We start from the raw sequence: 25,652 nt of genomic DNA, 5'->3' as shown, positions 1-25,652 counted from the left end.
GTGGAAAAATAAAATAAAGTTAATAAAGAAGACTATTCTATTTTTTTTACAGATAAATATTCTCTTTTTTATTGCATATATAACTATTCTAAAAGCATCTTCAAATATATTCTATTTAATATATATATAACATTAACGGTTCACAAATCATATAGAACTTCATAAAAACCTGAACATACAAGTCGCGTTTTTTATTTATGCATCTCGAATAACGCATCAACCAAGCTTGTCACCTCTTGCAGAAGATCCTTACACGAAGTAACTTATCGAGACACATATCAAGGACCTGCATCATAATATGGGAGGATAAATTTTAAATAATCCAAACATTTGTATAATTAACATGCATGTAATCTAATAGTATATTCTATTAGAATCATTTTTTTAAGTCGGAAGAGAATAATCAACATTAGATTAAAATAGACATATAAATTAAAATATTTCATTTAAAATTATAATCATTTTCATTATCATCATTATTAGTTATATTATTATTATTGCTACAATTATTATTATTATTACATGCGAGAAAAAAATGATAATAACAATAATAATATAATGATAACATATGTAATTTTAAGTGAATATTCAAATTTAATGATTGAAATCCTTATAATATATACACCTTGTATGTATGGGTGGGAGAGAGAGAAACCTTATTTAACTAAAATATTTAAGAAAAATGATTGATTACGTACCACAATTGTAATTTGTTAGATTGAGTTCATCTTTTGGGTCATAATGTCATACATTCGATGTAGAAATCTAAAATAAGCATGTCTACATCTCCTGTTGAACAAAATGGCACCCAAAACACTCCAGAATCCCACAAAAAATCCAATTCCAAGCCCCATGTAGAAACAAGAATATACTTCAGATTTATCATCATTATCTTCTCCTTTAGGTTTTGTATTGTGGGATTTTTCATCTTGTGGGCATATCTTTGTAAGCGGAGCTCCACAAAGGCCATGATTGCCAATGTAGCTAAGATTGGTTAAACCAAGTTGGTCCCTGTTGGTATTTTGCCCTTGAAATTGTTGAATGAAAGGTTCAAGACCCCAAGATAATGCAAGGCAGACATGGACTGAGGAATTTCTCCCGAGAAATAATTACTTGAAAGATCAATGGACTCCAATGTTTCCAAGTTGCCGATCTCTTGTGGTATGGTTCCCATTAATCGATTGTGGGACAAATTCAAGGATTGTAATCCAATGAGCATATACATCTCTAAAGGCACATTTCCAAACAAGTTGTTACTTGAAAGATCAATCACATTCATTAAACTCACATATTCTCTCTCACTTCCTTTTATAAGCATTGTAATAGTACATGCAATGGGTATCGAGAACTCTGCTAAGTGAATGATAAAGCCGACTTTACGAGTTGAAGCATAACTAGAAAGCAAGGCTGTGATATTATGCAAGCAATTGGGTATTGGTCCTGACAATCCATTACTTGCAAAATCCATAACCATTAAAGAATGAAGTTGGCATATCTGTGTTGGAATATTGCCACTGAATTGATTGGATCTCAATTTAAGACCCCTCACATTTTGCCCCAACCAAATTGGTATAACTCCAGAAAAATTATTGTGACCAATATCAAGTATCCAAAGATTTTGACAGTTTTTAAGTGAAAAAGGCACCTCTCCGAACAACATATTGCTTTCCAGATACAAAAATCGAAGGTTAGACAAAGAGCCCATTGAGTGAGGAATCTTGCCTGTTAGGTTGTTGTACCCTAAATCAATATGAACCAACGATTTCCAATTATTCCAACAATCAGTGAGCTCCCCAGATAAATGATTATAACCCATGTCCAAGTGCACTAATTTGCTTTTATCTGTCTTATTGTCACACAACAAAGGAGAAATGGGTCCAGACAATGAGTTATTATATAAACATAAAACAACCACTTCTGGTGATACACGAGGCATGCCACCTCTTAAATTATTGGAAACTAACCAAACAAATGTCGAACTTAGCAGCACATTTGATATGTCTCCGTTGATGGTGTTGTTCACGAGATTGAAATATTGAAGTTGAGTAGCAAAGTTCCAAAACTTCTCAAGAGGTTCAAATGAAGCAGTTGAGTCCACAATTGATAGATATTTTAGAGAATTTTGTGTCGATAACCATGCGGGAAGTTTTTCTCTCACATGACCCAAAATAATAACTCTGAGTTGAAAAGGAGGGACCCATTCCGGATCAAAATCAAAGACTAGGGAAGGCGAATTCATGGAAAAGTACTTCAAATTTGAAAATGAAAGCAAATTTCTTTCCGACACATTTCCAGTTAAGATATTTTCTGAAACTGCAAGTTTCTTCAAATTGAAGAGTTGCCCAAGATTGTCCGGAAGATTTCCATTCAACTCATTTGACTCAAGCGTCAACAAGATCAAGGATGATAGATTTCCTAAACTTGCAGGGATTGAACCAGAAAAAAAATTATGAGAAAGATCAAGATTTTGTAGTTGTTCAAGTTGTCCTAACCAATTTGGAATGACTCCCTTGTGATAATTAAAAGATAAAACCAAGGACTTAATGCTTCTAAGATTTGGCAATGTTTTGGGTAGTTGACCATGTATCTCATTTTGCCCAAGGTTAATATAAGAGATGTCACAACTAAGATTGAATAACCAACTAGGCAACTCAGATACAAAATTGTTGTTTGCGAGATTTAGAACTTGAAGTGATGTAAAATTAGCATAGTGAAGAGATGGATAGATGTTTTCAAGTTGACAACTCTCCAAGTGCAACTCTAAAAGTGAAGGGAGCATGTTGACTGATTGAAGCCAATCAATTTCCTTGTGAAGATGAACACCACCAAGGTTAAGATATTGTAATGAGGAAAGACGTGAGAACCAATGAAGATTATCAACAAGAAGATTATAATTATATGATAAATCAAGATAATGAAGGTTGGTGGAGTTTACACATAGATGGGAGTTATCTCTTGACAAGTCATCACATTTCTGACTACTTATTGAATTGTACTTGATAGCTTTAAAGTCATTGTTGCTCAAATCCAAGTAGCTCAAGAATTGAAGTTCTAGCAAAGTCAAGCTGAGTTCACCTGTTAAGCAATGTGATTTGTCGTCCATCTCTTCCAAAGCAGCAACTTTAGATTGATTTGTATGGCAAAAAAGATTAAGCTCTGTAACTCTACCTGTTATATTGTCACACTTAACTCCTTTCCATTGACAACAGTCTAGCTCAGGGAACCATGAGGACAGCAAGCCTGACGGATCTATAACTCCTTGTCTGAAGTGTAGGAGTGTGTTCATGTCCTTCTTATTGCAGTGAACTTTTAAACTGCATAGAACAGAGCTGAACATGATTAGACATAGCAGAGAAAGCAAAATTAATTTAATATTGGAGGCAGATGAATCCATGATCACTCAAAAAAATGTGTTGATGATGGGAAGGTACAATCCATTACAAGTATTTATAATGTTGAAGTAATAGTCTTCCATAAATGTTGACGCTGTGGAAATTAATTCATCGGTCTTCGCGGCTCAACCACATGATTGTGAAATTAAACAGTATATTAACATTACTTCATCCTTATAAAAAATATATATATATATATATATAACTTAAGTCAGTGCTCACGATCGTATATGCACGTCATGTCTATTTATATTTAAATTTTAATTTAATGTAAGTTAACTTTTATTAATTTATTTTTATTCACTACTAAATGTTTTATCAAAGTTTTATAATTAAGTATATTATAATAGTTCACTATGAATATACGAAGTGATAGATTCATTTGATCTTTCTTTAACATAGTAAATTTTTTATAAACTATTTTAAACAAAAATAACAATAATTATAATTATAATAATTAATATTTTTAAAAACATGTATGGTTTGAACAAGAATATTCTTTGGATATAATTTAGCATTTAGTGGAATATGCTCTTTTTTTTTTCTTGTACTTATTGTAATATCTTATTTTTTAAAATCAAGTATTTTAATATTTTCAATTCATCCTAATCTAAAGTTTTCGATTTCAATATTTCAAATAAAAATTCAAAGGGTCATATTCTAAAAATTGAAATAGAGTGTACCAATGTAATATGTATACAAAGTAATACATACGAAAATAATATTTTGGTAACACTTTTTTTTTTTCAATTGATGGGTGCTTAATTGTTTTTTTTTTTTAATGTACATGTATCTTTCTTCCAAAAATAATAATATAAATCTTATACATAATTTACACGCGCGATGGCATTAGAACAAATTTAATATAAATGAACGTGGTAATAATTATGATCCACAGTTATCTTTAATGGGAAACGACATCGTTCGAGCCCATAAGACCACTATTTAATGTAATACAAACTTAACACTCGAATTTAAGAGCATTTAAACATCTACTCTTAAATTTTATTGTTTTATTCATTAATTTAATTTTATTGCCAATATTTTTACGAGAAATTAAGGTGACTTTAAAGTTCATGTTCTATGATTGTGCAGGTATCTTTAAGTTTTAAAGGATGTTAAACTAATGAACTTTATAAAAATGATTCTAATAAATATTTTATGAGATCTCTTAAAATTATTTTTTTTTATTTTTCATCTGAATTTTGTTATGTAATTTAATTTGTGTATGAAAACTTCTTGAATTCAATTATACAAGATCATAAAATTCAATTTTATGTTGTATTGGAAATAAACACATTCAGTTATCTTCTATTTTTCTTATTAATATATAAGTGTATATCTAATCGATATGTTGTTCTTTAATATATATAGTAAATTAAATACCAAATGCAAAAATTTTAAATAACACGAGGCATTTTTTCTATAATATAAATTAGGTTGACAATAAGCTTTTTTATACGAACAAAAAAAAGTATTCAACTCCTCACAATTCACCCATAAATTAATTAAATTATATCACCCTTACACTTAATGTAATATGTATACAAAACACTCAATACGAAAAAAATATTTCATTAAAAGTGTTATTTTATCACTAATATTTTTACTAAAATATATTTTTTATAGAGCAAACAACTATTAATTAAATTGAAGTCCTTTATTAATATCAATAGTTTATTTTCTAGTGTTTTGTCTAAAAATTAGCAATGTTATATTGAGTATATATGTTCCTGAGTAGTGAACAAAGTTGCTAACGTTCTTGATCCATGGGGATCTAGCATGATGAATTCAGATCAAACTTGAAAGCATCCTCGTGCTAGAGTATGAGCCGTCTTAGGAAGTGATTTAATAGTCTTGTATATTAATTGTTGTTTACATTTTCCCTCTGTACTAAAAAAATCCTAACATATATATTAACAATTTTATGATTAATCAAATTTTAGGCAATGATCTTTGAGCAAATAAAAAATATATATTACCTTTTACTTAAAAGAAGTCACATAATAGATGAAAGGAAGCATAAATTGAGAAAAAATTAAAGACTCAAATTATGAGAAAAAAATCCAAGTCTAAAATAATACAAGTGGGTGACAATTCTATCACTTCACAAAACAAAATCCACATCCTAAGAGTTAATTCGAAAATGATTCTCTTTGGTTTTAATTATTAGGCACAATTTAAAAAGAAATGATGAATTTTTCTTTTTTATAAAGCACTTTACAAATTATATAAAGTATTAATTTTATTTTTTAATTTTATTAATATATGTTTAAAATATTATATTTTGTATCCTAATTTTATATATCAAATTCGATGACAAATGTTTTCAATATTTGTGTTTTACTCTTAATAATATATATATATATATATATATATATATATATATATAAACAATAATTATTAATTAATTAAATAATTTAAAATTGTTCCACTGAAATCTCGGTGTTTAACCCGGTCAAGTACGTACCGATATTAATTAACTTTACCAGGTCAAATAAAGAGTTGCACATTGTAATAATTATTGTGTGTAGAATTTTCCTATTTTTGAATGAATAATTGCTTCACGTCTGATGGTTCTAAATGAAGTTTGAAAAATGAAGAGTCAGAGTCAGGTCAATTGGATCATCTTCCTCCATATACCTTTGCAACTTGCAAGGTAGGCCATGCCAACTAATTGGACACATTTATGTGTAACCTAATTTTTCAATTAATGTTTATTCAAGTGTACAAACAAGTATATATATGGAATATGGTGAAATACATAAAACAATATCATATTCTTTGTGTTATTTATTTATTTATTTATTTATTTTTGGAGAGAAAGAATGTCAGGTACGATCTCAACAGAATAAAAAGTCTGTTTTTTTCTAAACTCAGAAAAATTGAGACAAGTCACACTTTGAGTTTGAGGAATCTACCTATATGTCTTTTGAATTTCCATATAATTTTGACTTTATATAAATTTTTGCCAATTTAATAATTACGGAAAATCATATTGAAAATTCAACGGCTAACACTTCATTTCCATTCCGAACTTTAATTTGATTTTTTTTAGACAATTGTGATTTAAGCTTATGATAATTTTCAGAGAAGAAAAATAAGTAAAATAAAAAAAAATCAATACCATAAAATAAAAAGAAAAGGAGTTAAAATTAGGTGTTCACATTTACTATTTAAAGATGGAAATTGAGGCTAAATTCACAATTTTTTTTATCTCTGAAATTTTGTTACTAATTCATTATTTATTTTAGTAGTGGTCAGTTGAATATTGATAATCAAGAAAGGGACATATAATTATTTTTCACAATATATATTAACATTAGCTTATAGAAAATGGTCACTACAATGATACCTTGATAATACAATTTGCATCCCATGAAGTGAGTGTCACACACCCCTACTCTACTATTAGGGATTGACATGTTCGTATTACGCATGTGTTCAAGTTTGGATACAACTATCTAAAGAGTAACTTCATAAAAAACAAGTCACAATTTTTATTTAAATATATCTTTAATAACAGACGAATCCTGTGACCTCTTGCAAAATCTTCTGTATGAAATAACTTGTCAAATCATGCGCATCAAGAACCTGTAGTGTACACATAAAAGTCTTTAGGCAAGCAAAATATTTAACAAATTATTTTGTTTTCAAGTTTGTTTGGATACAACCATCTAAAGAGTAATTTCTTATGTTGAAATCTGATTCAATTTAAATCTCTAAAAAAGAAAAATTGATCTATACGTACCACAGTTGCGATTCCTCATGTTTCAGTGGATTGAGTGCATCTTTCGGATCACAAAGTCATACGTTAGGTGCAGAAATCTAAAATAAGCATGCCTGCATCTCCTGTTGAACAAAATGGTGCCAAAAACTCCCCAAAATCCCGCGGCAAATCCAATTCCCAGGCCAGTGAAGAACCATAAATGTACTTGATCATCTTCTTCTTCTCCCATGGGTTTTGGTTTTGTATTGTGGGATTTTCCATCAGGTGGGCATATCTTTGTAAGTGGAGCTCCACAGAGTGCAGGATTTCCGATATAGCTAAGGTTTGTAGAACCAAGTTGGGTCCCTGATGGGATTTTCCCCACAAAATTGTTGAATGACAGATTCAATACCTCTAGATAATGCAAGGCTGACATGGACGCAGGAATTTCTCCTGAGAAATGATTTCTGGAGAGATCGATAGACTCCAATTGTAGCAATTTGCCAATCTCTTGTGGTATGGTTCCCATTAATTGATTATGGGATAAATTCAAGGACTGTAATCCAGACAACATATACATCTCTAAAGACACTCTTCCAGACAAGTTGTTGCTTGAGAGATCAATCGTCCTCATTACAGTAAGATATTGTAACTCATTTCCTTTAACAACCATCAAAATACCACCCCCCAAAAGTACTGGCGAACCTCGAAAGTATGAGATTAAGCCGAGTGTTGAAGAATTACCAGAAAGCATAGCTGTGATGTTATGTAAGCAATTGGGTATCGATCCTGATAATTTATTACTTGCAAAATCCATCACTATCAGAGAGTGAAGTTGGCATATCTGTAAGGGAATGCTGCCACTGAATTGATTGGATCTCAGTTGAAGACCTTTAACACCTTGTCCCAACCAGCTTGGTATTACTCCAGAAAGATTATTGTGACTTAGATCAAGTACCTCAAGATTCTTGCAATTTTTTAGTGAAAAAGGTACCTCTCCAAACAACTTATTGCTTTCTAGATACAGAAAACGAAGGTCAGACAAAGAGCCCATTGAATGAGGAATCTTTCCTGTTATGTTGTTGTGTCTTAAGCTTATATAAATCAACGATTTCCAATTATTCCAACAATTTGTGAGTTCTCCAGATAAATGATTATAACTCAAGGCCAAGAACACTAAATTGCTTTTATATGTCATTCTATCACACAAGAGAGGAGAAATAGATCCAGACAAAGAGTTGTTATATAAAATTAAAACAACCACTTCTGGTGATATACGAGGCACGCCACCTCTTAAATTGTTGGAAACTAACCAAACAAATTTTGAGCTTAACAACACATTTGATATGTCCCCATTGATTGTATTGTTCTCCAAATCAATGAATTCAAGTTGAGTTGCAAAGTTCCAAAACTTGTCAAGAGGTTCAAATGAAGCTGTTGAATGTACAATCTTTACATCTTTTAAAGAACTCTGTGTAAATAGCCATGCAGGAAGTTTGTCTCTCACGTAACCCAATTCAATTTCTAGAAGTTGAAAAGGAGGGACCCATTTAGGATCAAAATCAAGGTTTAGGGCTGGCGAACTCATGGAAAAGTACTTTAAATTTGTTAAAGAAAGTAAATTCCTTTCTGATACAATTCCATTTAAGTGATTTTCTGAAACTTCAAAGGTCTCCAAGTTGAAGAGTTGTCCGAGATTGTTTGGAAGAGTCTCATTCAACTCATTAAACTTAAGTATCAATGTAATCAAGGATGATAGATTTCCCAAACTTGTGGGGATTGGGCCAGAAAAGAAATTATGAGAAAGATCAAGTTCTTGTAGTTGTTCAAGTTCTCCTAACCAACTTGGAATGGGTCCTTTGAGAGAATTATCAGATAAAACCAAGGATTTAAGGCTTCTAAGATTTGGCAATGCTTTAGGTAATTGGCTATGTATCTGATTTCGACTAAGGTCAATATGAGAGATTTGACAACTAAGATTGAATAACCAACCAGGCAACTCAGACAAAAATTGATTGTCAGCAAGATTTAAAACTTGGAGTGAAGTAAAATTAGCACCTTGAAAAAGTGGATATAAATTTTCAAGTTGACAACTCTTCAAATGCAACTCTAAAAGTGAAGGGAGCATGGTGACAGATTGAAGCCAATCAATATCGTTTTGAAGATAAACACCACCAAGGTTGAGATATTCCAATGAGGAAAGACGGGAAATCCAATGGAGATTATGGACAAAAAGATCATGATTGTATGACAAATCAAGATAAAGGAGGTTGGTGTAGTTTCCACACTGATAAGGAAAATTACCTCTTGACAAGTCATCGCACTTGTGACTACTCATTGAATTATATTGCATAGACTTGAAGTCATTGTTGCTTAAATTCAAGTAGTTCAAAAATTCAAGTTCTAGCAAAGTGAGGCTAAGTTCACCTGTTAGACAGTGTGATTTGTCGTCTCTCGCTTCAATATCAACAAATTTAGGTTGATTTGTATGACAAGGAAGATGAAGTTGTGTAACTCTACCTGTGATATTATCACACTTGACCCCTGTCCATTGACAACAATCTAAATTTGGAAACCATAAAGAGAGCAAGCCTGAAGGATCTTTGACTCCTCGTTTGAAGCGTAAGAGTGTGTTCATGTCCTTCTTGTTGCAATCAATCTTAAAACTGCACATGACGGAATTAAACATAATTGTAGAAAGAAAGCAAAGTAAAAATAACTTAATACTCGAGGGAGAGGCATCCATGATCACGCAAGAAGACGCTTTGATGATGATACTGAAGGCATACAAATACAATGCACTACAAGTGTTTATATGGAGGAAATAAGTCTTCCACAATGAGGGTGGACATTGTGATAAATCCAATTGTCTTTGTGGTGTGACTGTGTAAGGTCTTCGATCGTGACGTTTCCACTAATTTGCATAAGGTTATTTACCAACACATATATGCTCTTTCTTGCATTTCATTTTCATCTCCATTTTTTTTTCCTACAATCCAATCCATCTGAATTTTGGATGGAATGTTAGTGATCATCTTAATTATGTTTTCCACACTGTATTGCAGCATTAATTTCCACGTTGATGCTTTTGCGGGATGTATATTGATTCACATTTTAGCTTATTGAGACATATAAACATGTTATGTATGATATATATATTGCGAAGAATTAAAACTTTTGTTTCTTTTTTCAACAATACATGAAACGCAACCTAACTCAAGTTTTAAAGGATTTTATTTCTACAAATTAACTCAAAATCGCTAACTTTGATAGTAAAGCTTTTACTCTTTTAATCACTGCATCGGCCTATTGATGGATTAGAGTAGTAAGGAAATAATAATGGCATTTGTCCCTTTGCATATATTTTTTTTAAAAAAGTTTCGGGAGAAGATGACTGTAAGAAAAAAAATTAAGATTTTTTTATACAACAGAAAAAGAGAAATAGAAAATGAGTAAAGAGAAATAGAAAAGAAAAAGTAAAAAATAAAATAAAATAAAAAGTAATTGAAATTTGAGAGATATAAAAAAAATTAGGAAAGAGATAATTAAATAAAAATTTAAAATTAATTTTTAATAAATAATTGACCAAACATTCAGTGGAATCAATTGAAATATTTTTTTCTAATCAATTAAATAAAAAAAATAATGATATCATTTCTAAAACAAAATTAATTGATTTTTAATAGATTATTATGAGCCTTATTTTAAGTGTGTGCTATTCATTTTTCTCATTTATTTGTGAAGAAATAAAAATATGCGAATAAAAAAAAAGATTTCTTCTCTCACAATTTTACTTCATTTTTTTATTTCTTATATGTTGGAGATCTTAAATTGATCAATGTTGAAAAATTTTATTGATAAATTAAAATTTAAATTAAATATTTTTGTAATTGATTAATTTTATGTTTTAATATTAGTTAATATTTTAAAATTAAACGTTTTAGTGTCTGAATATAGTTACATTTGTTGACTAGTTCCTCATTTTATCTACACGGAAAAAGATCTTTCAAGATATGTCAATGTCACTTGTTGGCTTCTTGCACGTTTAGGAAAACTGTGTATAATGGATTTCATAGTTAGTTAATTTCTAATATTTTGACTAGGTTTTTCTTTATGAGCTCGTTCAACTGTTGATAAATATAAGTGTGAAATTTCAATTTTTAATTAAGAAATACTTCGACTAACAACTTTTAGTTTTATTTTATCTTTTGCACCAAATCTTGTAGCAGAAATTGCTGCAAATAACAGCCATCTCTTTCTTTATATATCGGTGCTACTTCAGAAGGCATAAATTATAATACGCTGAAAATTCATCTCCCCGTATTTGATACTGTGATATTCTTGTGTTACGTACTCTTGCTTCATGAAGAAGATATATATTGAGCATGCCGTGTATAGAAGATTTGAAGCAAAAGTTAATTTATTTTAAACAAACTTATAAGTTATTAACTCTACTTTAATTTTTTTTAGTTGTTAAATTATTAATTAGCAATGTTTTATATAATCAAGAAAAAATATAATATTCTACTCTTATCGATGACTAATATATTCAATCTATCTTATTATAAAATTATTGATTATCTTATTATAAAATTATTGATTTTAGATAACTAGATTTAAATAATTTTAATTTTGAAAAACTTCTCTCGATAACAATTTTTAAATAATATTTTATATTTTATAAGAAACATACATATATATATATATTGAAAGAATATATTTTTATATTTTTTAATGCATAAATCAAATATATAAATTTTTAACATATTTAAAAATTATTTATTTCATTAATTTAAATTGATGAATAATTATAAAAATAATTTTATGCATTAATTTGAGTTTATATAATAAAGTATCAAATAATTTTTAATTTTTTTTTTAAATTTTGTAAACTTAATCAATGCATTCATAGAGAGAAAGAGAGATTGAGAGAGAAAATAAATTTATACTCATTATTTTTTCCTCTCAATATTTGATAAGTGGTTTAGTGCTTTAAAATTTAATCTTACAAATTCAAATACCACGTACTAACACTTTAAATAATTCAATGGAAGAGAAAGAAAAAAAAATCAATAGAATGATCATATACACAAAATTAATGAATGGTTAAGGGTGTCGAGACTTTTAACTCTTTTAGTTAATTTGAATTAATGGATGATTGAGAACTTTGAAGCTTTTAATTATTGTGGTTGAGGTCTCTTGATTTTGATTAAAGGTAGATGGTTTTGATTTTCTATATCATTAATTAGATAATACATTTGTTGAGAGAATGCCATGTGTTTTGAGGCATGTCTTTGTTTAAGTGTGTTTTAAAACGTATGATTTGTATTACTACACAAATTTTGTATTTTTTATACTTTATGTGAGTAGATCTTATACTCTACTCAGTATGGTTTAATAAAATAAAAATAAAAAAATTGTTTTGCTCTTAAGAAAAAGCTTCAACCAAAGTTTGGCATTTATAGTTATATTTATGCCAGTTATAGCACTGCATTTAAGTTAAGAACAATAATATCAAACTGAGACGTTAACATATGTTCAATGCAAAATTTGTTTGCAGGCTAAACCTTTTCTACATAAAGGGAAATAAGCAATTGAAAAGTTGTTTGATCCTCAACTCAAGTGCAGTATGAGATTCTCAAATCAAATGGGTAGAATGATTGAAGCAGTAGTTGCCTGTGTCACAATGAATCTCGAAGACCCAACATCCATGTGATTATTGCAATACTAAAAGAAGAAAAAGAATTTCTCTTTTTAGAACTTTACGCCTTCCCTGTCAAGATTTACTCGCTAAAGAAAGCAAGATAACTCACTAAATCAAGCCTTTAAAGTTTTCCATTAATGCTCTATGTTGCCACTTTCTTAAGTGTGAGAGTGGCTCACTTCAAGCAAGCTTTCATGGTTAACCTTAGAGCTTATGATGTTGCTCACTTAAATTGAACAAATAGTTCGCTTGAGCGAGCCTTGGACATGGAGTTTTTGAACTCTCTTTTAAGCCCACTTAAGCAAACAAAATCAATTATCATTATCTTAAATTTCTTGGTTCTTTATATTTGGTTTTTCTTTCTCATGTTCTTCTTGTATCTAAAACACTATAAACATTAAAAAAAATTAATAAGTAAACTAATGTGTTGAAAATTACTTATTCTAATTTTTATTGATTATTCTTTTGTAAAACATGATTTAAAAGCATTATACATGCTCTATAATTGGTTATTATACCTCATAAATATATACTTATTTGGCAATTATGAGTTCTCATTGAACTCAAAGAAGCAATAAATCATTGCTCAATCTATTGTAGAATTGAAATCTACTTCCTTTATTCTTTATTATAAGAAAAAAATGCATTTTTTTTATTCTTAAGTATAAGTAAATTTTAACTTATTATGTTTTATTTAATGATACTCTCTATGAAATATTCTCTTTTAACACATAACTTTTCAGTCACCTTATCTTTTTTGAGCATTTATAACAAAGTCAATTTAAGAAGAATATTATAAAATTAGTAAAATTTAATGTAGATAACCAATTTTTTTAAAATGTGTAAAATTAATTTTTTTTCTTATAAAATAGAATAGATGGAGTATATATGTTGTAATTACAAAAACAAACCAATCTATTTGGTTCAGGAAAGTTCTACTTGATTTCAGAGTATAGCAATTGGAGAATTCAATTCATCGTGGAAAGGCTAAACATACTCAACTAAATTTTCATGTCTTTCACGAGGCTGTCAAAAATCATAAGATCAAGTTGGTTCGTTATTGTTCTGACGATATATTAACTAAAGTTCTGAGAGCAAGATTTGAAAGACTTAGATAATTGTTTGGAGTGTTCATCAAAAAATTGAAGGGAGAATGTTGACGCTTTCAAAAAATTTTATGCACACCACTATTTTGTGATGTGTAATTTTATTTTATGTTTATGTTGTAGTCAGTGTGTTTGTCAATCTAAAATACAATGATCGGTATCTTTTGGAGAGTGCTTAACTTTGTAACTATGTTAGATGAGTTACCCATACTTGTGTAGCAAAAATGATGTTTTAATTTATGTTAGTACTTATATCAATAACAATATTCAAAAGTTGTGAATGTAAAACATTTCTACATCTATGATACACCTTGTGTTAAAATACCCTTATTTATTAAAATTAGACTGAAAATGAGTTGCGTTGAGACAAATCAGGTTAATTTAGTTTGACTTAATAATATTTGACACAATTTACAATTTGACTCAAGTTTAAAATAAACATTTTTTTCTAACTTGAACTGAACTTGATTCAAGCTTACTAACATGTTTGTTTAGCTAGTTAGCTTGAATTATATGAACTAAGAATCAATTTTTTTTTAATCTTATACGTTTTAAGATTTCAATTTCATAATTGATATGAGATAAAATGATTATTTAAATTTTTTTAAAAGACAAAACATAATTTATTCTAGTGACTTGTAAGATTACGATGCATGACTCCAAAGAAACATTACAAGTATAGTCTATACAAATAAAAACTATTCCACTTTATATAAAAAAAAAATTCAATTCATAATTATGACATTCTAAAATATTTACTTTTCTTTATTATTATTAACTAACTAAGTTCTGAAAATTATTTCAAATTTAAATGACCTAAAATTAAATAGAAAGTTAATTAAATAAATTATATATTTATAAATTAAGTCCATTCATGCATTAAACAAGTTAAATTATATATAACTCAATTCAATTCATTCTTACCCCTACTTAAAACCAACTTCCAATATATTTTATATATTATTATAAAGAAATATTGTGAACCATTTATTAAAAAATAAAAATAAAAATAAAGATATATTATTCATGGTATAGTGTATTGTATCTATTTTTCTCAATCACCATAAGATATACATTGAGATATTTGATACAACATGTGTGGCCCATAGAACTGTAGCCGACCTTAAACAACAATGCGATGGCAAAATGAAAGAGCAAAAACTACTCTAAACGTTTAAATATTAAAAAATGTCACACAAATATAAAATTAATTCCACATTTATTTTAAATTTTAAATTATAAATTAATTTTCCAAAGCTAATCAACAAATCACACAAGCATAAGTATTTATAATTTTTTAAAATTTATAATTTAAAAGTCATCTTTTTATTCTTAAAATTTTATTTTAGAAGGTTCATGTCTAAAACATATATAATTATAATTATTTTTTAAAGTATATTTCTAAAACATTTTTCTTTTTTAATAAAAAAATATTATTATTTGTTTTAAAAAGTCTCATTTAAGATTTGTTTTAGTTTTAACAATGAATTAAATTGGTGCTGACAAAACATAAACCCATTGAGTAAATAGAAGCGTTTACAATAGATTAAATAACTTCATAAAAACATGAACGTAATACTAGTTAAAAATTTTATTTATATATCCTGAAAAACATAACATATGAACCTTGTGGATTCCTGCAAAAACCTCAGCAGGAAATAACTTGTAGAAGCATGGAAATTAAGAACCTGCGTGTAAATATGTAAATATAATGTATCAGAGTTATTATGTATCTACATGTATGTGCAAACACAAGTATGTGTGTATTTATAAAATGTGTAATGCACGAGAGTAAAAAGCAGTTACTTTCTAGAGACCGAATAATGTATTTAATATATATATATATATATATATATATATATATATATATATATATATATATAAATGAATGAGATTGTTAATATATTTTTACCTATTTTTTAGTTAGAATATGTTAACAACTTACATTAAAATTTTAAAACAAGAAAATTATTCATATTTTTTTAATTTGGTTAATTTGTATAAATGATATTATAGTAATTTAATTTAATTTTAAAAGAGAATAAAAATATTTTCTCTCTCTTATTAACTTCATTTTTCAACTCATTTCTCTTTTAAAATTAAATTAAATTATTGTAATATCCTTTATATAAAATAATCAAATCAAAATAAATAAGTAATTTTCTTGTCCTAAAATTTTTGTATAAGTTGCTAACATATTCCAACTAAGAAATATTTGAGAGTATATTAGCAATATATATATATATATATATATATATATAAGAAGATATTCGTTTATTTTAAGAGTAAGTTTATCTATATTTATTTCATTCAAATCTACATCAAATTTAAACGATTCAGCCATTGAATTTAAAGTTTTTGATGTATAGATCAAGTCTGCAATTTTTTTATAAAAAAATTAAAAACTATTTGATATTGTGTTTCATTAATTCAAATCATTATATAAAAATTTTATGATTATCTATTCATTTTAATGAAATAAAGTATAAATGATTTGTAAATTTTTTGAAAAATTGCATATTTGATTTGTTTCTTAATGTATAGATTAAGTTTGCAAATTTTAAAAAATTTAAAAATTATTTAATATTTTATTTTATTAATTCAAATGAACAGATAATCATAAAATTTTTATACATTAATTTGAATTAATAAAATAAAGTATCAAATAATTTTTAAATTTTTTTAAACTTTGTAGATTTAATTCATACATTAAAAACCTTAAATTCAACTGTTAAACCGAAATTTGATATAAAACATGAGTAAATAATCTCTATATATATATATATATAATTCAATTTAAATCTCTAAAATTGTATACATACCATGGTTGCTATTTCTTAGATTTCAATAGATGAAGTTGATCTTTTGGATCACAAAGTCATGCACTCGGTGCAGAAATCTAAAATAAGCATGCCTGCATGTCCTGTTGAACAAAATGGTGCCAAAAACTCCCCAAAATCCCATTGCAAATCCAATTCCCATTCCCGTGTAGAACCAAGAATATACTTCAGATTTATCATCGTTGTCATCTTTTTCCACTGTTTTTGTATTGTTGGATTTTTCATCTTGTAAGCATATCTTTGTGAGTGGAGCTCCACAGAGACCAGGATTGCCCATATAGCTAAGATTCGTAAAACCTTGAAGTTGGGTACCTGATGATGGGATTTTCCCCACAAAATTGTTGAATGACAGATTCAAGCCCCCAAGAAAATGCAAGGCTGACATGGACTCGGGAATTTCTCCCGAGAAATGATTTCTTGAAAGATCAAAGGACTCCAATTGAAGCATGTTGCCAATCTCTTGTGGTATTGTTCCCATTAATTGATTATTTGACAAATTCAAGGACTGTAATCCAATCAGCATATACATCTCTAAAGGCACACTTCCAGACAAGTTGTTGTTTGAGAGATCAATCACATTCATCATAGTAAAATATGATAACTCATTTCCTTTTATAAGCATTGGAATGCTGCAAGCAATGTTTATTGACAAACCTGGAAAATTAAAGGTAAAGCTGGCTTTACGAGTCAAAGAATAAATAGAAAGCATGGTTGTGATGTTATGTAAGCAATTGGGTATGGGTCCTGATAATCTATTACTTGCAAAAACCATCACCATTAAAGACTGTAGTTGACATAGCTGTGTCGGAATATTGCCACTGAATTGATTAGATCTCAATTCAAGACCTTCAACATTTTGCCCTAACCAGCTTGGTATTGCCCCAGAAAGATTATTGCGACATAGATCAAGTATCCGAAGATTCTTACAATTTTTTAGTGAAAAGGGTACCTCTCCAAACAACTTATTACTTTTCAGATACAAAAAACGAAGGTTAATCAAGGAGCCCATTGAGTGAGGAATCTTGCCCGTTAGGTTGTTGAATCTTAAATTAATAAGAACCAATGATTTCCAATTATTCCAACAATCTGTGAGTTCTCCAGATAAATGGTTATAACTCAGGTCTAGGTACACTAAGTTGCTTTTATGTCTTATATTGCGACACAAGAGAGTAGAAATGGATCCTGACAATGAGTTATCATGTAAACGTAAAACATGCACTTCTGGTGATAAACGGGGCATGCCTCCTCTTAAATTATTGGACTCTAGCCAAACAAATTTGGAGCTTAGCAACACATTTGATAAGTCCCCATTGATTGTGTTGTTTGCCACTTTGATAAATTCAAGTTTAGTAGCAAAGTTCCAAAACTTGTCAAGAGGTTCAAATGAAGCAGTTGAGTCTACAATGGTTAGATACTTTAGAGAACTTTGGGTGAACAACCATGTTGGAAGTTTGAATTTCAAATTGCCCAATTCAATATTTAGAAGTTGAAAAGGAGGGATCCATTTAGGATCAAAGTCAAAGATCAGGGTAGGTGAACTGATGGAAAAGTGCTTTAAATTTGTTAAAGAAAGTAAATTTCTTTCAGAGACAATTCCAGTAAAGGAGTTTTTTGAAACTCGAAGGCTCTCCAAGTTGAAGAGTTGTCCAAGATCCTCTGGAAGTTTTCCATTCAACTCATTTGACTCGAGTATCAATTTAATCAAGGATGACATGTTTCCCAAACTTGTGGGGATTTGGCCAAAAAAGAAGTTATGAGACAGGTCAAGTTCTTGTAGTTGTTCAAGTTGTCCCAACCAACTTGGAATGGGTCCTTTGAGAGAATTATCACGTAAAACCAAGGATTTAACACTTCTAAGATTTGGCAATGTTTTTGGTAGCTGGTTGTGTATCTGATTTTGACTGAGGTCAATATGAGAGATGTGACAACTAAGATTAAATAACCATCTAGGCAACTCAGATAGAAATTGATTGTCTGCAAGATTTAAAACTTGAAGTGAAGTAAAATTAGCATACCAAAGAAGTGGATACATGTTTTCAAGTTGACAACCTTGCAAGTGCAACTCTAAAAGTGAAGGGAGCATAATGACTGTTTGAAGCCAATCAATTTCCTTGTGAAGAAGAACACCACCAAGGTTAAGATATTGTAATGAGGAAAGACAGGAAATCCAATGGAGACTATGGACAAAAAGTTCATAATTATATGACAAATCAAGATAATGGAGGTTGGTGAAGTTTCCACACTGATAAGGAAAATTACCTCTTGACAAGTCATTGCACTTGTGACTACTCATTGAATTATATTGCATAGACTTGAAGTCATTGTTGCTCAAATTCAAGTAGCTTAAAAATTCAAGGTCCAACAAAGTAATACTGAATTCACCTGTTAGACAGTGTGATTTGTCGTCCTTGTCTCCAAAATCAAGAAATTTAGGTTGATTTGTATGACAAGGGAGATTAAGTTGTGTAACTCTACCTGTGATATTATCACACTTGACACCTTTCCATTGACAACAGTCTAATTTTGGAAACCATGAGGAGAGTACACCTAAAGGATCTGTGACTCCTGTTTTGAAGTGTAGGAGTGTTTTCATGTCTTTCTCGTTGCAGTGAATCTTGGAACTGCACTTGATAGAGTTGAACATGATTGTAGCTAGTAAGCAAAGTAAAAGGGATTTAAATTTTATACCTGAGAGAGTGGCATCCATGATGTTCCACAAGAAGGTTCGGTGTGTTGATCAAGGAACACAATCCACTACAACTATTTATAAGGTTGTCTCCGTGATGTGTAAGGCGCAAGCAGGGGAGTTTAAAGACTCGGATATTTTAGTTAAAATTTAAAAAACACTGTTAGTCCCTAGTTTTATAAAATGCTCATCATTTTAATTCTTTTTGTTTTATTTCTTTTTCACTATCATTTTATACCAAAAAAAAAACTGATATAAATGTCAATATGCAGAGTCATCAGACCGTATAAGTTTAGGATTATATATATTTTGATGTGTTGGATCGGTTCTGAAAAATAACTAAAATGGAAATGAAATAGAAACAGCAACCGGTTTTAGATGTGTAAAAAATTGGGGAAGAAATAGCACCTTCCGTCCAACTTCAATTCGAAGGAATAGTTGTTGTTTTGATAAGTGATTATTTCTCTCTGAAAATTTATCCTAACACGCAACAAGCATTAATTGGAGAGGAATACTCGTTCCACTCTTTTTAATATTTATTTTATTGATCAAAATTTATTAAAATTTACAAATTTCCTAAATTTTATATCTCATTTAATTAGTTTTTCTCTTAATTTAGTGGTAGGACTCATAAAAAGTTTTGTAATTTTTAGCTAATAATAAAAACATTATTAGTAAGAGAGTGTTGAAAATATTGTTGCTACCATTTCTCTATAATAGAATTAGGGGCAAACCACTATTATTATTTTTTTCCTTTGCTATATTTTCATTTAAATTTCATTACACATACATTCATCTAGAGTTTGTTTGATTTATTAAAAATCATGCTACTGGTCAAGATAAATATAATTGTTTGATATTTGATTTAAAAAAAATTAAGACAAGATAAATCAGATAAAGAAAAATAAAACAAAATCTTTATTTTTTTTGTTACTAAATAAATTATAAGACATTTTTTTGTCTCAAATACAAAATACATGAGATAAAAACATTATACTATCGTCATTGTTGTTGTATCACCATTCACCCCTTATTTTTACTATTATTGTCATTCATCATCACTCTACTCCCAATTATCATTGTTGTAATCATTATTATTATTGTTGCTTCTACTACTGTCACAATTAATCATTATCATCAATACTTACATAACATGATCCTATCTCATATATCAATATCATTATTATTGTTATTGGTACCACCATTAATAATACTATTATTATTCTTATTAAAATAAAAAAATGAAAATAGTATTAAAAAAGCATCATAATAAATTTAACATTATTTTATCTATATATTATTGATGATCTATATATTCATTGTTCATCAATAATATATAAAGTAAAAAGTTGTTCAATTATTTAAACATGTATCCGACTTGTTTTTATTAATTTATTTGTATTTTACTTGTATCAAACACATCCTTACTATGTTATTGTTTATTTTATTTTATATTTAAAATAGAAAAGGCACAAATTACTTCTTCTCCTCCTAGTTTATATTGAAAGGATAATTAAACAATTGAATATGCTTTTTCATTTATTATATATATATGTATCATGACTTTTAGTAAGTCTCTTCCCGTAAATGAGAAGTTAGTCACTACAGAATAGAGAAATTCATATATTGTTTGTGACTTTACTCTTATTCTAATCAAGGAAAATTCATCTATTGTTGTTTAAAAAAATAAAATGTTGTCCTTTAATAAAAAGTTTCTGTTTTATTATTTTATGTTCTTGTACATCCAATGATTTTGATATTTCTGTTATATTTTATGTTTTTTTTTACTACTCTCAATTTATTATATTTCTTTCATAACTTAAAAAGTGATTGCAATTTTACTAAATGATGAAATTTTATGTTTTAGATTTAAATTTTTAAGATGATCACTAAAAAAAATATTTTTACTCTGGATAAGTATAAATTAAAGTTTAAACTTCATAAATTTAGCTTAAATAGAAGTTTAATTTCTTTAAAATAATATTATTTTAATTTTATTTTTCATAATTATAATTATTTTAATTATAATTCTCCTAATTTTAGTTATTTTTATTTCAATCCTTCTAAATTTTTATTGTTTTCATTTTGGTCCTTTTATTTAATTTGGTCCACATAATTTTTGCTTTTCTATTTTGGTCCCTACTACTTTTTGTCTTATTTTTTTTTTGTTAGATTTAACAATCAATCTGACGGTATGGACAAAAATGAAACAAATTTTTTTTACAGAAACACAAATTAAAAAAAATTAAAAGGATGACTAATGTTAAAAAAACCTCCAATATTTTACATGAACTAAAAATTTATTTAAATTAAATTTATGATATGAATATAAGATACTTAATTTATCAAAAATATAAAACACACATACGTTAATATATATATATATATATAGTTGTATAAAAATATTAAATTGTGTAAATAAAAAAAATTACAAATAAACATAATTTATAATATAAAAATATAAATATGTTCAATAATAAAAATTATAACACTTAAACGTGATTATAATATAATCTATAACTATTATAAAAGAGATATAGGAGATGTAATCGTTTTTTGGTCTTTATTTCTTAATGGATCATTATACTTCTAGATATATAAAAAAATCTTAAATTTTTTTTAAATAATTATACCCAACTTTTTAATATTTTATTAGTGAATAATTATTAGAGGCACGAACTGCTCTACCCCTCTATATATCATAATTTAACTGTTTCAATTTAATCATTTTCTATCTATCATATTAGTAAAAATAATTACTTTAGAAAGGATTGTAAGAATTTCAGCTTCTTCAACACTCTTACATGATTATTTATCACATAGTTTTTTTTTTAATAATAAGGAGGCATAAATCCTTTCAACAAATTCAATTTTAAGAGTAAAATAATATTTAAATTGATAATCAAACTCAGATCTTAATTAGTTAAGATATATAATCCCTTTGACGGGGTCCAACTTTTAAATCATCACTTAATTTAGAGAAATAAAAAATTATACAAGAAATTTTACATGATAGAATTGTACGAGCACAGCGGTCTACGAGAAAGTTGACACCAACTAATTCCCACTCGATTATTTGTCAAACAATGCATGACTTCCTAATTAAGATATTTTGTATAAACCCACGACTTTTTGTCACCGATAATGATATATACACCTTCCATTAACAATGATTAGACTTTTAACATTTTAAAAATATTGTAAAACAAATCATATTTTTACTTTTTAATATAATATTAATTAATTAATTTTAATTTATTCTTTCATAAGTTATTTAACTATGAAAATTAAAATGTTATATTTATTATAAAGTGAGCTATTCTAGTAAAATATTAAAAAGTAATGTAATTATTATTTATAAAATTCATAAATTTTATATATTAGGAAACGGAGGGGTATAAATTTATTTAAAAGCCACGTTTTTTGACAGGAATAACTTCAACGTGATTGTTAGAAAGAATAATATTATATGCATGACAAAGCTAATAGATGTGGAAATTAAAGGAGCGCTCTTTTTTCCTTCATAAGACTCTTTCATGAAAAAGACGGAATCACCGCTTGATACTGAGATTAACATCGTGTCTTTAATTTTCAATTCAAAGTCGTCGTCTTTAATTTACCGGAGAAACCATGTTGATGAAAGAGATGAACCATTTGATACTTATCTTAAACAGATCCTTGAGTTAGTCTTGCTTAGCTTAAGTTGTGGGTTTATCCAAAAATATCTTGGGAATTGGGATCTTGGACTCCATCGTTATCCGTTTACTTATGCAACTCTTAACTTGTGTCTATATTTCCGAATTCTAAAACACGTTCAATGGTATTTCTCTCTCACATTCCTTTCGTATTCAACGTAACTCTATGATAATTAATACAAACACACTATTAATTCTTCTCCAACAAACTAATTCGTGGATGTGGGGCATGCGCACAGAAAATGATCAGAGCCATGTCTCATCATTCATCATTCTACTAATTAGTAGATTTTTGAGTTATACCTACATTAAACATTTGTAGGTAAATTTCTTTTTATAGTTTTACCTACACTAATTCAAGTCTATAGGTAAAAGTGTCTGTAGGCATAGGTTATTTTTTTTTTTGTAGTGTAATATTCCAGACGCTGCATCATCCAAAACCTGTTTCAAATGCTAGCTAAGCTATGCTTTTGGGATCACACCTCTTGTTGCTTATGTATCAACATTTTAACATGAATACCAGGAAATTAAACCGATAACTCTCGAATCACATTTACTATATACATTTTTTTTTAAATATAATATTGATACATATCTATCACTAAAAGTAATAATTAATTATTTTTTTTAAGATCCTAAGTACACACAATCCAACATATTCTGACCGCAATCAAGATTTGAATTCTTGGCAAATTGATTAGATCATATCTTGGAGTTTCATTTCTTTTGACAGTGTTTAATTATGATGGATAAAAAAAAATAAGAATTAAAATGCTGCAACCCTAAACACAATCAAGGACTCCGGTGGCAGTCTGCTTATGAATTGAATATGACTGACTATATGAGAATGTATACCATATACGTACCATCCAATGTATATATAGTGCTTATAATTTTTAATCGATTGGTAAAAGTGAACACGAGTAAGCAGACAACTAACACTCCATTGAATTATTTCACGGGACCTTAATAGCGGGAGAGTTACAAAAATATATATGGGTGTGTGAGACTGTCTAAACATGTTTCTGCCTTACTCATCAATATCTTCAAGTTATTTTTATTATTATTTGCATTGTTTATCATTTTCTATCTTATTTTTGGTGGCTTGCAAGGTGGTGGCTCTGTTGGATTTTGGCTATTGAGTGTTTTAACTTTTCAAAATGCAATTTAACCTTGATTCCGGCCAGAAACGAATAACCTCAACCAATGTCTAATTTAGAATGACAAAATAATGTCTAATTTAAGGTAGAAAAGGTTTTTGTACTTCGTCACTTCAAGCATGCCAGAGTTTTATTTATTTATTTTTATTATCTAAACTAAACATATATTTCGAGCAATGATAAGAGACTAATTCCTTTCAAAAAGAGACAACTTGTATATTTTAATAAAGTCTGTTTACATATGCATGCATGTGAGAGTTTACACACTAGCCACAACACGAAAAGTTTTTAGTAATAGTTGAAAAATATTATCAAATTATGTATAAATGTTACTAAATTATTTTAGTAACATATTATCAAATGTTGTATGTAGTCCATGTTACTAAAGACTTTTAATAATATTTTTATATAATTAAGTAATATTTTTTAAATATTATCAAATTATTATTTCTGTAACATTTTAAAGATATTGCTAAGTTTTTGTTAACTTTATAAAATGATAATTAATTTTAATTTAGATATTATTATCAATTATTATATTTTTAGGTCTCTTAAATCCTTAAGAGTTTTTCAAGAGATTAAAGACATTATTAATTACTCACTACTATTTATATATCAAATATTAAAGTTTATTTATCTTAAGTATAATTATATGATTATATATACTCTTTTTATGAGTCATTCATTTATTTGATGTGAAACTTTAAGGCTTAAATATATTTTTAGTCCCTCAAATTTAAGGTAAATCTGTTTTTGGTCCCTCAAATTTAAAATTATTGTTTTTAGTCCATGTAATTTCAAAAAATCTTATTTTAATCCTTATATTCAAATTTTTTTAAGAAATTTATCAAATATTATTGCATAAAATCTACTTATTGGTGTCCATATTAGTGAAAATATTACATTAAATTCGGTTGATATTGTATAATTGTTTTAATTAGTCACTTTCAAATATGTTATTAGTGACCTAAGGGACTAAAATAATATTTTTAAAAATTACAGGGACTAAAAATAACAATTTTAAATTTGAGGGACCAAAAACAAATTTTTCTTAAATTTGAGGGACTAAAAACATATTTAAGCCAAACTTTAATTATGGATAACAACTAGAGATGAGAGAAATATACTTTTTTTTATTTGATGTGGGACTTTGATTCTAGAAGTAATTATAGTAACATTTTTCAAAAAAAAATGTTATAAAATAACTCATGTGACATTTTTTTAATGGGACTTTGATTTTGAAAATAATTAAAAAGAATAATATTAAAATAAAAAATATTACTCTATCTATAATGAAACTTTTCAAAAAAAATGTTATAAAATAACCTATTTATTTAATATATAATAACATTTTAACAAA

At 27.8% G+C, this 25,652-nt stretch overlaps 3 protein-coding genes across 6 annotated transcripts; all 3 read right to left on the bottom strand.

Moving 5' to 3' along the window:
* Window positions 1-109: 109 nt before the first annotated feature.
* LOC109795271 (receptor-like protein EIX2) lies at window positions 110-3,581 on the bottom strand. 4 transcript variants are annotated; one of them, XM_083060059.1, is made up of 3 exons: window positions 3,442-3,581; window positions 699-3,314; window positions 110-286 (listed from the first exon to the last, which is right to left on the bottom strand). In XM_083060059.1, exon 2 carries the CDS (start codon window positions 3,284-3,286, stop codon window positions 995-997), a length of 2,292 nt encoding a protein of 763 aa, XP_082916185.1. In that variant the 5' UTR covers window positions 3,287-3,314; window positions 3,442-3,581; the 3' UTR covers window positions 110-286; window positions 699-994. The 4 variants fall into 4 exon arrangements, 3 of the variants coding, with proteins under 3 accessions (XP_082916185.1, XP_082916184.1, XP_082916183.1); XM_083060058.1 differs by lacking the exon at window positions 3,442-3,581 and having other exon boundaries at window positions 699-3,075; window positions 3,169-3,430; XR_002239539.3 differs by lacking the exon at window positions 3,442-3,581 and having other exon boundaries at window positions 3,076-3,430.
* Window positions 3,582-6,689: 3,108 nt separating this feature from the next.
* Window positions 6,690-9,907, bottom strand: LOC109795090 (receptor-like protein EIX2). The gene is made up of 2 exons (XM_020354505.3): window positions 7,144-9,907; window positions 6,690-6,986 (listed from the first exon to the last, which is right to left on the bottom strand). The coding sequence occupies exon 1, from the start codon at window positions 9,845-9,847 to the stop codon at window positions 7,166-7,168; it is 2,682 nt and encodes an 893-aa protein (XP_020210094.1). The 5' UTR covers window positions 9,848-9,907; the 3' UTR covers window positions 6,690-6,986; window positions 7,144-7,165.
* Window positions 9,908-14,168: 4,261 nt separating this feature from the next.
* Window positions 14,169-20,525, bottom strand: LOC114916387 (receptor-like protein EIX2). The gene is made up of 2 exons (XM_029272998.2): window positions 16,734-20,525; window positions 14,169-15,599 (listed from the first exon to the last, which is right to left on the bottom strand). The coding sequence occupies exon 1, from the start codon at window positions 19,456-19,458 to the stop codon at window positions 16,756-16,758; it is 2,703 nt and encodes a 900-aa protein (XP_029128831.2). The 5' UTR covers window positions 19,459-20,525; the 3' UTR covers window positions 14,169-15,599; window positions 16,734-16,755.
* Between the last annotated feature and the right edge of the window lie 5,127 nt (window positions 20,526-25,652).

The sequence above is a fragment of the Cajanus cajan genome, chromosome 7 (genome assembly GCF_000230855.2).
Source record: "Cajanus cajan strain Asha chromosome 7, NIPB_CcT2T_4, whole genome shotgun sequence".
Taxonomy (NCBI): domain Eukaryota; kingdom Viridiplantae; phylum Streptophyta; class Magnoliopsida; order Fabales; family Fabaceae; genus Cajanus; species Cajanus cajan.
This window is presented reverse-complemented; position numbering and strand designations above follow the sequence as displayed.